Source organism: Prionailurus viverrinus, chromosome E3, assembly GCF_022837055.1.
Source record: "Prionailurus viverrinus isolate Anna chromosome E3, UM_Priviv_1.0, whole genome shotgun sequence".
Taxonomy (NCBI): Eukaryota; Metazoa; Chordata; class Mammalia; order Carnivora; family Felidae; genus Prionailurus; species Prionailurus viverrinus.
Genome location: NC_062576.1, coordinates 38,729,886 through 38,748,740, shown reverse-complemented (window position 1 = coordinate 38,748,740; position 18,855 = coordinate 38,729,886). Strand labels below are relative to the sequence as shown.

At 45.0% G+C, this 18,855-nt stretch overlaps 1 protein-coding gene across 3 annotated transcripts in view; it reads right to left on the bottom strand.

The window, feature by feature from the left end:
* CREBBP (CREB binding protein) overlaps window positions 1–18,855 on the bottom strand; it is a 126,814-nt gene that overhangs the window by 96,912 nt on the left and 11,047 nt on the right. For 2 of the 3 annotated variants that reach the window (XM_047837595.1, XM_047837598.1), the window contains exon 2: window positions 6,022–6,734. In XM_047837595.1, the coding sequence (XP_047693551.1) occupies window positions 6,022–6,734 (713 nt within the window). Of the gene's footprint in view, window positions 1–6,021; window positions 6,735–11,190; window positions 11,857–18,855 lie in introns of those variants that run through there. The other variant, XM_047837597.1, reaches the window with a different exon arrangement.

Below are 18,855 nucleotides of genomic sequence, written 5' to 3'. Positions count from 1 at the left end.
GATGACAACTGTAATTTGGGAAAAAACATACAGCTAGATCTCTACATCTCACTCAAGCCAAAAGCAATTCTGAGTTAAAGATCCAAGATTTAAGGGAAAAGAATACAGGAGAATATTTCATAATTTTGTAACAGGGAAAGCATTCCTAAACATGATATAAAACCCAAAAGCCACAGAGGAAAAAAATGGATAAATCTGTTTCCATAAAAACGGGTAACATCCATTTATTTGGTGAAAAACATAGAACTATCAAACTGTAAAGCCTAAGTACCCATATGTCTGGTAAAACAGACTTCAGCAAATAGAAAAGAGGAAAAAACTTGCATTTATTAAAAGGTTTTAATTTTTAATATACAAAGAATATTAAGAATATAAACCAACAAGAAAAAAAGGAAACACAACAGAAAAACTAACAGAGAATATGGGCACAATATAAACGCCCAGGAACTCAGGAAAAGACATTTCTGCCTAAGAGAAGGGCAAATCAGTAAAAGGATGTTTACTGTCAGTGTTGGAGAGGATACGGGGGACAGACTCATCTGCTTTTGGTGAGGGCATAATGTGTACAACGTTTATGGAGCGTATCTGATAATATGCTTATTAAAAATGTATCCTGGGGCGCCTAGGTGGCTCAGTCAGTTAAGCATCCAACTCTTGATTTCTGCTCAGTTCATGATCTCACGGTTCATGAGAACAAGCCCTGTGTTGAGCTCAATGCTGGTGGCATGGAGCCTGCTCGGAATTCTCTCTCCCTCTCTCTCTGCCCCTCCCCCTCTCTCACTCTCTCAAAATAAATAAAGTTAAAAAACAAAGTAAGTATCCTTTAATCAAGAAGTTTCACTACTAAGGATTTATCTGGCAGATACCCTCAGCTGTACAAAGATGTATGTATAAATCAAAATTGTTATTATCAGTAAAACACTGTAAACAACCTAAACGCACAGCCATTAGGGCATTAGTCAAATAAATTAAGATATACCTGAATCAGGGACTTTTTAAAATTTTTATTATTTTTTTTAATGTTTATTTACTTGAGAGAGAGAGAGAGAGGAGGAGGAAGAGGAGAAAAAGAGGAGGAAGAAGACAAAGAGGAGGAAGAAGAGGAAGAGGAGGGGGTGGGGCAGAGAGCAAGAGGGAAACAGAATCTGAAGCAAGCTCCAGCTGAGTGTCAGTGCAGAGCCCAACGTGGGACTTGAACCCACAAACTGCAAGATCATGACCTGAGCCAAAGTCAGACACTTAACCAACTGAGCCACTCAGGCATCCCTCCAAATCAGGGTTAATACTGTACCCAGTGAGAAGGACTGAGCTCGATCCAACATGGAACTTACAACTTCCATTATTAAGTGGCAGGAAATAGGTACATGTATTTATACACACACACACACACACACACACACACACACATACATACATAAAGGGAGGGAGAGAGAGATGTTATACTATACTACTCTTTTTTTTTTTTTTTTTATGTTATTTATTTGAGGCAGGGGGCAGGAGAGCTTGAGCAGGGGAGGGGCAGAGAGAGAGTAGACAGAGAATCCCAAGCAGGCTCTGTGCTATGATGCAGGGGCTCGATCCCACGACCCGGGAGATCATGACCTGAGCCAAAGTCAAGAGTCAGATGCTCAACCAACCGAGCCACTCAGGCACTGCTGTACTATACTAGTCTTTATGTTTAGGGGGGAGATATCTATACACACACACACACACACACACGCGCGCGCGCGCCTCTCTCTGCACAAATCACACCCAACAGGATAGTTAAGAAATAGTTGTCTTTGGTGAGAAACTTTGGGAGAACCAAAGGTCAAAATTTAAGGGAGATCAACTTTTCAGTTCTTACTCTAGCACTAGCCTTTTTTTTTTTTTTCTTTTTTGGTGGTTTGCTGTTAAACCACATACCTGATTACTTTCTAGAAATGAAATTTTTAATAAAGCCTTTGACCCAGTAACCTCACTTTTCGAATCTATCCCACAATGTATGCGGATATACCTACACAGAAAGATACATTCATTGCAGCTGTGTTTATACTAACGAAAGACCACAATCCAAATGTTCACCATGAGAGGAGTAGATCAATAAATTACGGTGCATCAAATAATGGAATACTTTGCTATCAGTAGGAAAACGAAAAATCTGTGCGCGCTGACAAGGAAAGGTAAGCAGGGTATGTACTGTTACGTAAAACAGCAAAGTGCTTATGTAGCTTGGTTCCATTTCTTATGAACAAACAGTATGTGCTAAACATAACTGTATAGAAGTGATTGTAAGAAACGAGGCTGACCTCTTCTATTATTTGAATTATTTTATAGGAAAAAAGTTTTTAAGTGTTTATTTTTGAGAGAGAGAGTGGGGGAGGGGCAGAGAGGGAGACAGAGGATCCCAAGTGGGCTCCATGCTGACAGCGCAGAGCCAATGTGGGCTTGAACTCATGAACTCTGAGATCATGACCTGAGCCCAAGTCAGATGCTTAACCAAATGAGCCACGTAGGAAATTTGTGTTTTCTTTGTAATGACCATTTTTATTTTTATTATTATTTTTTTAATGTTTATTTATTTTTGACAGAGAGACAGACCATGAGTGGGGGAGGGGCAGGGAGAGAGGGAGACACAGAATCTGAAGCAGGCTCCAGGCTCTGAGCTGTCAGCACAGGGCCCGACACGGGACTTGAACTCAAGAACCAAGAGATCATGACCCGAGCCGAAGTCAGATGCTCAACCAACTGAGCCACCCAGGTGCCCCTGTAATGATCATTTTTAAATCAACACTATTTTTTTAAAAATTTCTTTTTCTCCGTGTGTATTTTAAAATCTTATTTGGGGGGGCGCCTGGGTGGCTCAGTTGGTTAAGCATCCCAACTTCGGCTCAGGTCATGATCTCGTGGTTCATGGGTTCCAGTCCCACCAGCCTGGAGCCTGTGTCTCCCTCTCTCTCTGTCCCTCCCTCCACCACGCACTTGGTCTCTCTCTCTCTCAAAAATAATAAAAACATGTAAAAATTTTTTGTTAAGTCCTATTTGGCTTAAAACGCGCTCGTCTCTGGCTCTTCCTATTTGTCCATCACTATTCTTTTGTTTCCACCCAAAGACCATGACAACCTTCCAGAAAACACCAGTCCCAGTCCTTCCTTTGCCGTCAGCCTCTTTGGGAGGCTGTTCCTGCAGGGCACAGAGGGGGCAGTCTCCACAACACCAATGCGCTTCCTCTCCACACAGTGAACACTCAAGAAGGGCTGTCTGAAAGATCACTCTGCACAAAGGAATGAAAACTCGGGGCAGCCAGAGGAGCATGGGATGACAGAGACGGACCGACCAAGCCCAGACTACAGGAAACCTACCAGAACGAATAAACAAAACCACCGGATTCTTCAACAAATGAACTGTAAGGATCCTAGAGATAACAGATTCTTAAGAGCCATATCAACTGAATGTAAGTTGTCCAGATTTTACGAGAAAAAAAAAACCCTATAGAAACAAATTATGACACACGAGACCACTGGAAATCTGACTTATCCAGGAGACCTCGAAGACGTGAAGAAATCATCCGTGTATTTACACATGAGAATGGCGCGTGTTGGTATACCAAGCCCAACTTTTAGGAATAAGCATGATCAGTGGCTCGCCGAGTATGATCAAAGGGCCCAGAGGCCTTCTGTGGGGGAGGGGGTCTTGACGTCAAAACTACTTCATAAAGTACGAAGACATTATTGCCTTTTTTTATCTCATTCTCTCACAGAAACATAGAGGCATTTTCCAGAAGCTCTGGGATACCATGTGATACCACTGTGCTTAATGGCTAATGGAACGTGTGCTTGATATTCAAAATTCTGTTCCAGTATTTAATGTGGCGAATATTGGCAGATATAATGCACATTTGAAAGAAATCTCTCAACAGTGGTTAAGATTATCCAGGACTTCTACGACCAAAAAGTTTGAGAACCCTTGCATTAAACCCTCTGCATTCTCCAAAAAAAAAAAAAACCAAAAAGTAACTGTTTTCTAAGTCCATGGTGCAGCATGGAGTGATGAGTGAACTGGGAGAGAGCAAACATCAAGCGGACCATGAGCCCTAACCCACAGAAATCTCTTCTCAACCGACCTCTAGAACGCAGGTGTCCTCTGCAAATGCCAGGGACAAGTAAAAGTGAACTTCACATTCCCCTTTAACAACATTCCAAGAGAGATAAATGCAATTTTAATGTCTGGAATTATAGGTGACTGCTGAACAATGCAGGGGTCTGAGGCTCTGATCCCCACCCAGTTGAAAATTGGCATAGAACTTTGGATTTCCTGAAAACTTAACTACGAATAGCCTACTACTGATTGGAAGCCTTGCCAATAATATAAACAGTAGTTTAACACTTATTTTGTATGTTACATATATGTATTATATACTGTTTTCTTACAATAAAGCCAGCTAGAGAAAAGAAAACATTATTAACAAAATCATAAGGAAAATGCATTTATAGTACTGTGTTTATGAAAAAAAACCCACCCACGTATAAACAGACTCACATAGTTCAAACCTGTGTTGTTCAATGGTCAACTCTATCTCATTTTTATTTCCCAAGTTAAAAAAAAAAAAGGTCTCCTTACCTAAGACAGTCCTCGGGCTTCCCGTGCCTCTCCCAATGCCCCCATGAGCCTTGTGGGGAGACTGTGTGCTACTCTTACTTCTCCTCTCCTTTTCCTTTATTTGGACTCAAATCCAAGCAACAGCCAAACGATTCTACTGTTCTAGAATTTGCTGTTCCAAATGCTGCCTGAAACAGGTGCTCCAGTGGCCGCCGCTGAGTAGCCTTCGTCTGGGAGCCTCTGCGGGGCCTGCCCCCTTCCTGTCCCGTCTCCCATCTCCCCAGCTTCTCCCCTCCCTGGTCTCCGAGTTCAGCCGCCACTCTGCATGCCCGCTGCAGGCCGGTAGCTACAAGCCAGAGCCCAGACTGCACAGGCCCCCTGGCCCCCCAGAGGCTCTGGAGAGCGCAGGGCGCCGGGCTGCACCCTATGTTCCGAGTCGGGAGCTCTGCGCTTCTAACAAGCTCCTTGCAGACGCTGCCCCTGTCGGCCCACGGACCCCACTCTGGGGACCACAGCTCCCGAGTCTCTCCTGTGACCCGAAGGCCCAAGCTGCCCGGGCTCCGCCGCCTCCTCACGGCAGGCAGCTGAGCAGCCCGGAATGCAGCTTCTTGGCTGGTAAAATGGGGACTGGGACAAAAGACACTTCGCCGGCCGGGCGAATGTCAAAAGGAAAGGGTCTACCGGGCGACAACTCCGTCAGCTGGGTAAAAGCGGGATAGAGCAGCTCCACGAGAGTCAGGGATGCGACACAAAGCTGATTCCCAGCAGAAGGTGCCTCTTTCAACCATGTGGTCCTATGTGCACACATCTTCCTAAGGGGCTGAAAACTGGCAATTAGTCCAGATACCTTCCCAACGTTCTCAACTGCCTCGCGTGCAGGCTACTCTACTGCGGGCTTCCTTAACAATTCCCACCTTGCTGTACTGCATTTTAGAGAGAGAGCGTGCACGAGTGGGGGAGGGGGAAGAGGCAAAGACAGAATCACAAGCAGGCCCCACACTAAATGCAGAGCCCGACAAAGGGCTTGATCCCACGACCCTGGAACCACGACCTGAGCCGAAATCAAGAGTCGGACGTTCAACCGACCGAGCCACCCAGGCGCCCCAAGAATTCCCACTTTAAGGACAGGGGCAGAGATCTTTCTCTCTGGGTTCCAGATACCAGCTCTCCCTCCTCCAAATCTGAGGGGCAGAGGGAAAGACTGAAGGAGGCAGGAACACGCCGCATTCCACCAGCCCCCCACCCCCGTTACGGCGTTACCTGCTAGGAAGGAGTGCTGACAGCTCGGAGCCTGCTTCAGATTCCGTGTCTCCTTCTCTCTCGGCCCCTCCCCCACTTGTGCTCTGTCTCTCTCTCTCTCTCTCAAAAATAAATAAAATGTAGGAAGGAGAAGCTCCCCGCCCCCAGGAGTAAGAAGCATTCAGAGCACTTCAGCTCACTTACCTTGGTCATGCCTCCTGCCTGCGCCGTGTTCAGTCCCGCGTGACTGGCCATTTGCGGTGAGACCTGCGTTAACGTCTCGGCCAACACGCTGCTCGAGGCCCCCTGCATGGCGGGCGCGGGGTACGGCATCCCAGCTCCCCTTCCTCTGCCGGCCGCCCCAAGAGAGCCATTCATGACTTGCGCCTGTCCTTGCTGGGCCTGGTTCATTAAACTATGGCCAGAGTTACTATTGAGGAGGGCAGGGTGGGTCTGGTTAAAGTTAGCATTCATGCAGATCCCAGGTCCCGTCTGCGACGTGGCAGGGCTGCTGGTCACCAGCCCCACTTGCTTTTGTGCTTGCGGATTCAGTGCTTGGGAAGCAGGGGGAGTGGGCCCAGAGGTGCTGGCTGCCTGTTTGGGCAGGCTGGGGGCTGAAGAATCTCCCTGGTTCAGAGGGCTCTTGCCCATGGCACCCAGGCTGGCCATGTTTGCACTGTTCGGCTGCCCTTGAGCCTGCCCACCGAGGCCTTGCTGCACGGGGCTGCTGGCGCTAACATTTCCTATTCCTGGGTTGATACTAGAGCCGCTGCCTCCGCGCAGAAGCTCCGACAGTTGTTTATGTTTGGAAGCAGCATCTGGAACAAGGTTCCCACTGTTTATAAGGCCTAATTCTCCTCCATTGGGGATCAGCTCATCAGGAAGATCATTTTCCAAGTCAAACAATGATCCAAAATCTAGAAATTAAACAGAAATGGAAATGAGAAACTAAGCAACCGTAAGAGCTTTCCAAATGTCATTATGTCGCTATGACCTTAACCCAAAGGAGCACCGCCCGAGAACACTGGCACGTCTTAAGAGTAACGTTAAAATGATTGGAAACTTCACTTGGGAAAATAAAACAGGGAAGGTTAACCTTCAAACGCTAAAGGAGAAGAAGTTAAACAGAGATGAGAGGAGGGTCGGCCCTACTAGATTTTATCATATATTCTAAAACAATAATCAAACCATGTGGTGTGAGGAGAAACATAGATATACAAATTAAAGGAAATTAATGGAATTAGAGGAAATTAATCAATTAAACCTTCACCAAATTATGTTAAAATGCTCTGGAGAATGTATGTGTGCCCTGATAAATGGGCATCAGGTGAGATGAAAAGCAATTGGGGGAAATTAAACTCTAACCTTAAGTGATCACAGAGTTAAACGGTAAATTATTAAAGAAAAACAAAAACAAAACAAAACAAAACCCGAGCCTAAACAGAATAGGAGAGTTCTCACAGTGTTGAAGCTGCAGAAAATAAAGACATGTAAAGGAACTAAGAACAGTTAAAAGGAAAAGAAAACAACTTGACAACTACTTGTCTGACGTGAGAGGGGTTACGGGCAGCACAGGGACCTCCAAGCGTGAGCACACAGGATTTCCCAGTCCCTCTCAAAGTACCATTTCTCTCTCGTGTGGCCTCTGTGTCATCTCCGTCCCTCAGTCCCTCACCGACCACACCTCCTTCACCCCGAAGCCACCTGGCCACGTGCACAAAGGACAAGATGTGTAGGAAACAACACGAGTGGCCGTGTGTGTGGCATCGACATGGTACAGACAAGGTGCGGAGGCGGCCCAGCCCAATGGGTAGACCGAGGACCCGACTGCCTGCTTGTGAGCCCAGCTCTGCTTCTAGTCCCTCACGTACTAGCTCTGAGCTCCCTTGACTTTCTACACCTTGGTTTCCTCTGTCTGGAAGGGGGGGGGGGGGGCGGCGCGGTGGTGATAATGGCCACCAGACCTCACAGGGTTTCGTGGGGACTACGTGAATTAATAAACGTAAAGCATTCCAACCAACAGTGCCTGTGGGGTTAAGTATTCCATCGTATTAGCCGTTATTACCATTCCACAATAACAGAAGGTTTAATAAATTACTGTATAATATTACAAAACGTTACATATCTCTTAAAATAATGTCGAAGACTAAAAAGGTAGGAAAATATGCATGTTATGTAAAAACATGCAAATGACATCGTATGTAAAATGGCACGTCAAGTAAGATTAGCACTGAAGTACGTGCACGTGGGCAGTGGCTGGACAGCAACAGGCCAAAAATAAAGAGTGGTACTGGTCAAAGTGGTGGGGTGATGAGTGCATGTGTCTGTTTCCGTTGTTTAAATACAGTCACTCCCTCTCCCACTCCCCACTCTGAAAAACTGAACGGTCTTCTCCACGGCGGCAGGACTGATAGACTGCTGACCCAGCAAGCCCCTCGCGTGACCACTCCAAGGTTCCTCTAAGGAAGGGCCACACCATCCCAGCTGCAGGAGCAAGAGTGACTCAAGAGCCACCCACCACAAGTACCTTCTTGCAGGGACGCAATCCCAGCAAAGAGAATTGAAGGCAAGTTGGCCAAGACTGTTCTGGACAAGGTTCTCCTTCCTTACAGCAAGGCATGCTCGGGAAGAAATCTCCCTTTCCCTCCCCAGACAGGAGAGGAGACACCACTCACACACTAAGTAAGGACGGGCTACAGCAAAACTAGACACTGGGTTCATGAAGCCATCTCCAAGCTGAATTATCCAACTCTGGACCCTCCCTGCCCTCAGATTTCCTGTGATGTGAGAAAATACACTTCCTATCATTTAAGCCATTCTAGCTGAAGTTTAATGAAATGTGCAGCCGAAGGCATCTTGGTATCTCCATCATGTCTATGGATGAAGTTCACACTCCTTCATAAGGCATACCATGCCATCAGGAGTGGCCCCTGAGCAACCCCTGGCACCTTCTGATGTGCCCTACCTTCCAGCCACAACACAGTGGGCTGTCATACACAGAAATCCTTCTTCTGGATGCTCTCTCTCTTGGTCACAACACCCCTCCCTCTCACTCAGGTTCAACACAGTGACTCTGAAGACTTTCTTCAGGCTGCCCCTGCAGAGCGGACCCGTCCCTCTTTTCGGCTTCCAAAGCTCTCTGTACATACGTGTTATGTACAGACCACCTCTCATACATACCAAACTCATCCTACCCGGCTAGAAGGAATTAGAAATTACTTGCAACTGTACACATACACACACACACACACACACAGAGTTTTTGTAGAACCTGTGAGAGCAAGTTGCAGACAGTATGAGCCCTTCTTCTCAAGTGTTTGACCATGCATCTCCTAAGAACACCATTTTACAAAAACACAGCACATTTATGAAATTTAGTAAATTTAACACTGACCCAGTACTTAATGTACTGACTGCCCTTACTCAAATGTGACCAGCTGTCTCACGAACACCCTTCATCACATTCCCTCTCCTGGTCTAAAGCCCAATTCCGGGCCCCAGTGCACCTCGCTGTCATGTCTTTGTCTTTTCATCTGGGAAGGTCCCTTAGGCTTGTTCTTTCATAACTCTGACATTTTTTGAAGAGGACAGGCCAGTTGGTTTTGTAGAACGTCCCTCAATTTGGGGTTGCTTCCTCCAGATTACAGGACATGTAATTAGGAAGAGACACAGGAGCTGACTCCTGGATACAACAGATAGCTGAGACACAACCACTGATCAGGGCTTTTTGCATCTCGATGTGGTTTGGTGGGTTCCATTCCATAGCTCTTATGGCATTATGTTGTCCTGAATTTGGAGATTCACTAAGGTCTCCAGATACAAAGAACACATTAAATAAAAATTTAAAAAAAAACACATGAAATCAAGGAAAAAAACAACTCTCCAACGTAACTCAAGTTTTGTTGCCTTCCAGACTCTAGCCACACGCATACGTTTTTATTCCATATTCTTTTAAGATTTTAGTTTTAGGTAATCTCTATGTAGACCCAACGTGGGGCTCCAAGTCACAACCCCAAGATCAAGAGTCACAGTCGCTACCAACTGAGCAAGGAAGGCGCCCGTACTCCACATTCTTAAAAAACAAATAAACCCAAGAAACCAACAAACCAGTGTGCGTGTGTGTGTGTGTGTGTTTTAACGCAATGCTTCTCAACGTATGAACATGAAAATGAAACTACATCTAAACCAGCAAATAGGAACCATGATGACAGAGATCGAGTTTCCTTTCTATTTCCCAGGGAGGGGATGAAGAGACAGTGTCAAACACTGTAAATCCTTAGAAGGAAATGAACTCCAAATATTTAATATTTAAAGTTTCGAACAACCTGCGGAAGTTCCCTGATTGGCTCTTCCAAGTGTCTGGAAGCACTTTTCCTAGGAGAAGGCAGCGAGGCCAGGACCAGAGCAGGCAAACCTGAATGCATAGTTAAACACGGCAGTGTCAGAGTGAGGGTCCCCACTCCGGTGTGAGAATGGGCAACGAGGAAGGAAAAGGAACACCCGGAAGCGGAACACCCGTGTCCAAATCCTGGCTGAATCGACCAGCCCTGTGTCCCTGAGCAAGCTGCTCCATGTGTGCATCTCACTTCCCTCGAGTGTGAAACAGGGCCGACATCCCAGGGTTATACGATGAAAGCTGGAACAGGGCACATGCTGGTTTTCTTATTCCATATTGCACAAAAACTTTTAAATATCTTATCTTTAAGGAATCACCCACCATCCTGCCACTCTCAAATTTACCAGTTTGGAGTTGTTTTTTTTAATGATTTACCATACCTCTACTCCAAATGCACACGCAACTTTGACAAGTGTCACAAGGCAGCATGTCTTGGGCTCACTTTTGGTTTGTACTGGTTTGACACATTTTGTCCACCTTGACCACTTTTCTCATCTTATTTCAGCCCAAACGCATCTCCCAGCCATTCAGCTGTAGAAAGAATTGACTAATTCTACTCACGTCCTCACCTACCAGTCCCAACACTTATGAACGTGTATACACCCAAATATACAAGGAGTCTATAAAATAAAGACGGCTTGCGGAGGGCCATCCGTACTCACAATACCACCCTTCTCACCATTACTGTCACCATGTTCCCTATTCTCCAGTTCAAAAAATTGACAACGGAGAGTGAAGAAGGAAAGCCAGGATATTGCAACATACACAGTTAGGCTTTCTACACACCACAGTGTCCCAACACAATGGTTGGGCAATACCAATCTGAATCACCGGAAGTTCCTAAAATTCAAGATTGAGTGTTATAACTTCCAGTCCCAGGTAAGTTCCCTTCTCTCTACCAAGTTACCAGGGGACCCAGGAGAGAGCAGAGCTGAGGCTGAATAAGACTTATGGGACCATGCCTTCTAGGGGCTCACCTCTCGCAGGAGACTTCTCTGTCACACGGCAAACACCGCCTGTCATGCCTCTATAGCCAACCGGAATTTTCTCTTTGGGGGCTCTTCGGATGCCACCCTAGAGTCCGTCCCTTTCATTAAGCTGATGTGAGAAAAACGTAGCTATAGGCTTCCCGGTCTCTGTCACACTCCTACAAAGTTAGGGCATCCACAGCAATGGAAGGTCTTCATCCAGCATGGTCGCAAGGGATGTTTCACTTCTAGGCTGCTCAGAGAAACCCTGCTCCAGGAAACAATCCCCTCTAAACACTGAAAGACAAGGCATCCTACACATGTTCTAAGATCCATTCTTATCCACCACTATCAGAAGTCAGTATTTCATCTTAAACAAGCAAAGAACTACTATCAGGTACCCTGAAAAAAAGCTCTTCACTTTACAAATCAAATACCAGGTAAGTGGCTGAATCCATCCATCCAGCCTGTAACATCTGAAAACAGCTTTGTTTGAAGAGTCTGTTCAAATGCAGCTGAGCCAATCATCCACAAAACACATCCTTCCTCAGGTTTCCTAACATCTCCTCTTTCTGTCGTAACACCTTATTTTTTTCCTTTCAATGGCAACTGGGGCCCCAAATTCTCTGACTGGCAGAAATGATTTTTCTGTTCGAATGTACACAATCAAGTTGATCAAATCTTGTACTGGCCAGAAGTAGTAACTCTTCTATGGTCGGCAGACATGACTGAGTCTTAAACGCATACTATCAACTCCCAGTTAAAATTCACAAGGCTTTAAGGACCATGACCGAGGGATCGTGTCTACTCAGTGCCTTGCATAAAATGCTTCTGTGAATCGGGCTCTCTACAAACCCCTTCACGCTGAGGGAACGAGTGAATTACAGAGAAGAGTGCCCAAGTTACAGGATACACAGTATCAATTTTAACACTTGCCTTGTGTAGCCAAAGATATAAAATAGTCATCTTAACATTTATGACTACTTTCATAAAAGAGAAACAAAGAGAACAAAATTCAATAATGAATTCTCCTGCCCTGCTTCCCCTTTATGCAGCCTCATTATCCTGCAGGGGACCAATCAGGTTACTTCTCCCTCCAGCTCCCCCTCGGCATCCATGGCCCTCCATCCCATGGCTGATGTAAAGATTAAACGGCATTAACACAGAATAAGAGATGTTAGCTTGAGGAAAAACCTAAGAGTGAGAGTTTAGACGCTGTTTCATGTTCACGTTTCTCTACTCTCAAGCATGAAACTCCCCTCCCACAGATACCCTGCCCTCCCCACCCGCGCCCACGGCTCTCTTACTCTCAGTGAAAAAGGTCTGCTTTTGTTTTTCTTTCCGTAATTTCTTTACGTCTCTTTCGGCATTACTCGTACTAGAACTATTCAAATGCTTGTCTTAAATCTTAAGAACGCTCAGAACTTTTATACATCAGCCCTGGAAACTTTTACAAAAAGAATTTTTAATTCCCGAGACAAAACTGGATACAAAAATTAATCCAAACGGGCAAGGCATTCTGAAAAGGCTCATATCTAAAGAGGAGGAAATGACAGAAGGGTAAACACTTTCACAGGGTTCTAATTCTTAGATGATCTGGAGACCATTCGAGACCCCCGTGGCACAGTCATTAATACATTAGTCAGACACTCGCGACGCAGGAGCCACAGCCCGCTGTGGTGAGAATAGTACCTCAAGGTCTTGATTCAGGCCCATATCTGTCACTTCCTCCTCCTACACCTCCTTACTATTTCCTTAGCTCTAAAATGGAAAAGAAAACGGCACTTCCCTCTAGGATCATTGATGAAAGGATTAAATCGTACAACGCGGATACAGCCCTTAGCCTGACAGGCAATAAGGGTCCCATCAATATTAGTCACTGTCTGTCAGGGCACCATCTTCTGAGGTCGCTGTGAGGACTAAAAGACACATGCACATCAAGGACCTGGCACCCCATGTCCGGCACAGGGTTCGTGCTCAACAACAGTCCCCTCTCTATGGTAAAGCCCTAACAATGTGTGACAATTCTAGGAGAATTAAAGCTTACTCTGCTTTGAAAATTCATGGGATTGCGTGGATAATGGGACAACTCTTCAATGACGCAGAATTAAAACATTTTTAAAGGAAAAAGAAAGAACACCGTTTTATTAGCATTTAGACCATTACAAATAATTTTTATTTAGGCATTTAAAGACATTCCCGAAAGACATCTTTTTTTTTTTTTTTTTGGTACAATGACTATTAGGAAATAATTAAAGTAAATTCCTTCTAAAATCTTCAGCGATTCAAGCTTTTTATGCAGATACACCACCCACTAATTAGCACAGAATAATGAGGTTTTTACTTCATTCTCAACAGTGATCTTGTATTGAACAAAAAAGTGCTTCCCCTCCTCGGAATCACTATCTGCTCATGAGCCAGAGCAGACTTGGCTGGGGAATCTGCCTCCTCCCGGCCTCCCTACGGTGGGGCCGTGTCCTCGCTCTCGAGACTTTGCTCCATTCAGGGCTAACGGGGCTTATTTGAGACTCAAATAAAAGTCAGCCCCCCAAAGGATTATAATGTAACTGAGGGAGACAGGCCATGGACACCAAGTCACAAAGGCAAACTGTTAACACACAAATATCAGATATTACAAGCAAGTGGAGTAAGGGAATGAATGGAAGCAAGAAAGTCTCCAAATGAGAGGCCAACTCTGAGCAGATCTTTAGAAGGAAAAGACGTTGAGACAGGGACACTGGAAATGGGGAGGGGTGGAAGCAGGGAGCTGAGCAGACAGAACAAGCTAGCCACTCTGCTTGTGGTGAGTTTCAACTCCAACATGGCAGGAGTCCCTCTGCAGGTGTGTGCAGTGATGCAGGAGGGAGGGACCCACTAGAAGGCTCTAATGAAGAATGTCTTTCTGGGGAAGATCCACCAGTAATGTGCATTTAAATAATTGCTCATCAGGGACACCTGGGTAGCTCAGTCGGTTTAGCAACTGACTTTGGCTCAGGTCATGATCTCACAGTTTGTGAGCTGAAGCCTGGCATTGGGCTCTCTGCTGACGGCTCAGAGCCTGGAGCCTGCTTCGGATTCTGTGTCTCCCTCTCTCTCTGCCCCTCTCTTGCTCATACTCTGTGTCTCTCAAAAATAAATAAACATTAAAAAAAATAATAATCACTCATCAGACACAGCAGAGCATAGGACAAAAAATAAAACCCAAATTCTATTCTCTAGTATAAGTCAGTCTCATGTTAAGAGTTATAATACAATTTAATTTATAAAACCCAAATTTATAGCTAACTTATGGGACAAATATTCATGTTACCAAAGGATCCACCCAGGGAGACTCTTTTACATGGAAACCTACCCAGTAAGTACTTTTAAATATTTAAATACCATGAACTATACCATCTGAAGCAAGGGGAAGGAAACCAGGGTACTGCAGTAGATAAAACTAACGGAAATAAAACTACAGCACCTTACAAACTACGGTGTAAATCAGAGGGGACATACCTGCTTTATTCATATACTTTTTCAAGAGTAAGTCTACCCAAGAAAGGTAGAGTCTGATGTACACAATTTACCATTAAAATCTGAGCATTTTCTTTTTTCATTCACAAATGCATTTCGTGGTTACTTTGCTTCAAGTATCAAGAAATCTTGTTTCAGGGCGCCTGGGTGGCTCAGTAGGTTGAGCATCCAACTTCGGCTCAGGTCTTGACCTCACGGTTCTTGAGTTCGGCCCCGCGTTGGGCTCTGGGCTGACAGCTCAGAGCCTGGAGCCTGCTTCTCATTCTGTGTCTCCCTCTCTCTCTGCTCCTCCCCCGCTCACGCTCTCTCTTTCAAAAATAAACATTAAAAAAAAAAAAAAATCTTGTTTCACCAAATGTTTGCTGTTTACCTTCCCCTTAAAGAACCCAAGACAGTCCTGACTGAAAGTCCTGTCACGCTGGACCTCAATCACCAGAGTCCTGGAATGGCAGCCGGCCTCCTGGCCTCGCTCGATGAGCTTTACAAGCTTACAAGCTCCAAGTGCTGTGCCCAGAGGGCTAGGACAATTTAAGTTTCCTAAACGTGGTTTACGTGCTGACCCTCTGAAGGGAAGAGATTTTAAGCCTTCCTAAGACAAAGGCGGGACAGAAGATGCTGTCACAGCAGCGAACCACCACTGGACCAACCGTAATTCACTCAGCAGATTCTCAACTGTAACCAGATGGTCTGGAGCAAAGGGAGCAGAAAGAGGTTCACTGTTCTCCACCACCAAGGCTGAGGAGCACCCAGAGCCAGGGGGGCAGGGGGGCTTAGCCAGCTGCCTATCCGCTCTGCAACTCAATTAATAATCAGGGGGGCGGGGGGGGGGGGAGCCGCCTGGGTGGCTCGTGTGAATGTCTGACTCAATTTCAGCTCAGGTCATGATCACAGGGTCATGGGATCGAGCCCCGTGTCAGGCTCCGTGCTGACCATGGAGCCTGCTTAAGATATTCTCCCTCTCTCCCTCTCTCTCTCCCTCCCTCCCTCCCCCCCCTTTCTACCCCCACCCCTCACCCCTCTCCCCAACTCACGCTGTTTCTAAAAAAGAGAAAAAAAGAAAAGTCCTGGAAGAGGAGGAATGTAGGGTGCTGTGCCAGCATCCAACGTCTGCAGAAGCAAGCCTAGACTGCAGGTGCCAAGCTGCCTCAGACATCAGAGACCAGTCCTCTGGCCCAAATGCTGGGAGATATAGCTAGCAGGCAGCAACACCAAGACAGGAGAAAGGGAGAAAGACCGCTGTCTGGACTTGGAGGTGTCAGCGTACAGGATATAAAAGTGTGTGGGCCTAGGAGAGACCGTAACAGGAAATGAATACACGAAGTCCAAAAAGTACACCAACATCCAGACAACTGAATATCATTCAGCACCACAAGACAAGACATAGAGGAACCTTAAATGTGTCTTACTAAGTAGAAGGAGCCAATCTGAAAAGGCAACATACTACATGGTTCCAACTGTAGGTCATTCTGGAAAAGGCAAAACTATGGACACAATAAAAAGGTCAGTAGTTGGTGGGGGGGGGGGGACGGGGTGAACAAGTGGAGCCGGCGGGGGATGGGGGCGGTTTAGGGCAGTGAAAATACTCTGTATGATATTATGATGATGAAAACATGTCAATTAAGCATCCAACTTTGGCTCAGGTCATGATCTCCCGATTCACGGGTTCAAGCCCGGCGTGGGCTGTGCTGACAGCTCAGATTCCATGTCTCCTTCTCTCTCTGCCCTTCCCCTAGTCACACTCTCAAAAATAAATAAACATTAAAAAAATTTAATACAAAGTTTAAAAAAATGAAAAATAAAAAAAAAAAAGAATGCACAACACCAAGAGTGAACCCTTGAGTAAAGTGATTATGAGTGTCCGAGTAGGTTTATCAACTGTAACAAACACGCGCTAAGGGGGGGTGCCGATAAGGGGGAAGCTGTGCGTGTGGGGGAAGGGCGTATATGGGAAATCTTTGTACCCTCTCCTCAATTTTGCTGTGAACCTGAAACTGCTCTAAAAAAAAGTCTTAAAGGGAAAACACACACACACGATAAAATTATAGCTAAATCCCAAGCAACTGAGAAATACAAAATCATGGAGAATCACCAGCTAAAGAATTACCTGAGTGTCCATCAACTAGACAATATTAATAAGTAACAGAGACAAAATATCCAGTGATGTCTACAATGGATCTGAGTGTGCTGCTTTTCAAGCTTTAAGAATCCACCAACATACAAGCCCTTGAAGGACAATTTGATGATACGATCAAAATTACAATGCATATTCCTTTTAACCATTAATTCCTTTTTAGGAATCTGTTCTATAGACATACACATAACCGCAGGCTGTTCATTAAAGCACTGTTTGAGAGGAAACAAGACTGGAAATAACCTAAGTGTCCATCTGGGGGGAGCAGATGAAATCAGTTATGGCCCATCTCATATAATGGATACTATGGAAAGGGATAAGGAAGCTCTTCACGGGCTGCTATCTGCAGGTCTGCAACAATGTGAACAGTTCGTTTCCTTACTGTAAGGTAAGGTAAGAAGGAAAGGCAGAAAGGGGGCAAAGGAACTAAGAACAGCGTCTGCCTGAAGAGAGAAACCGTGGAGGAGAGCACAAGCTACTCGCAGCGGTTACCTGCGACACTAGGTAGAGGGAGGGAGGCTTTCACTCTACAGCCTGCGTGTCCTCTCATTTTTGAACCATGCGAAGGAACTATTCGTTTAAGTAATTAAAGAAATTGATTTTTTTTTGTCGGGCAGCCCCTGGGGTGTCCAGGCCCCGGCGATTAGCTCAAGCCCAGATGATAACACCTGGAACACTTCCAGTTGGGAGCGTCTGCAGTTTGAAGATGAAACCTGAAATGGGTTCAGTATTAGTGTAAAATAGTTTTAGTGTTCACATGAGCTTAAAAGACAAAAGAAAAAGCACTTTAAAGAGGGACTTTCCAAAAACTACTTTTTTTTCCTAAAGGAACGTGACGATCTACATATAACATTTTGTAGCCAACGTAATGGTAAGATAGATGCTGCTCACGCTGGGAAAGCTGACATTATTTTAAAATAGTCAAAGAAACATCAGGTGGCTGTCAGGTCCTGCAGCTTCTAGCACATCTGTGAAGAAACCTCTACTTGAAAGATTCTCTTAAAATCAGAGCTTGTGGCAAAGGAAGGGATGACTGGACATCACTCTAAACATGATCACATTTTCCTGTCTCTGGATGGCGCCTCTAAGTTAGTCAGCACTTGCTCAAGTCATTTGTGCTACAGGTCCAAAGATTTGTAACAGAATTAACCAAATCTCCACTTCTCACCATTTGATAGATTCTCCTAACCACAAATACTAAAGATGTTTTGCTTTGGATGTGATTTACTCTTTCACTAGTTTTGTGATGCAAGTATTATATTTCTGGATTTTTTTTTTTCAGCATCAAGAAGACTATGAAGTGCAAAGCAGAGGAAGCCCCCCCCCCCCCCCCACCGAACTATCTTCAGTTCCCCATCCCCAAGAAAAACAATTTCTAGAGATTTCCTTCTGGAAGTCTAAGTACGCACACTTTTTACTCCTAAAAAGGATCTAATTATGTATGTTTTCCATCCTTTCTTATTTAATAACTCTCAGACTTCTCTTCCTTTTGAAGGGAAGATCACTTTCCCTTCCCCAAACCAGCAACGGCAGGCAACTCAGCCGCCCTCCTCCTGAAGGACCTTTCGGTCACCTTAGTGTTTTGCGATCTCTAGGTTGATTAACTAAACTAATGAAGAGACCTGGAGTGAACGTGAATATTCTTAGAAGTCCTACCAAACAAGAGACTGATTTTTTACTGTATCCTCTTGGTGTACAAACAGGTTGTTAAGCTAGAGACACATGTATATCATCAACTAATAAGGCAGGTAATCAAAACCACAGGTTTCAGGAATCCTTTCCAGAAACTGAGTAACTATAAACCAGGTGTAAACTGGCTGCATGACGGGATGTGCAACATGACAACAGTAACAGAATCTCCGACAGTCTTCAGGTGACATGAAATTCATTTTTACTAACGTTTTTACTAAACCTTAGTTAAACTAAAGTTTTTACTTTAACTGAAGTTTAAACTTCAATTCTCAGTTATGGTATATAAACTCTAAAATCATTTTATGTTAAGTACAGCACCAAAATATTTTACCATA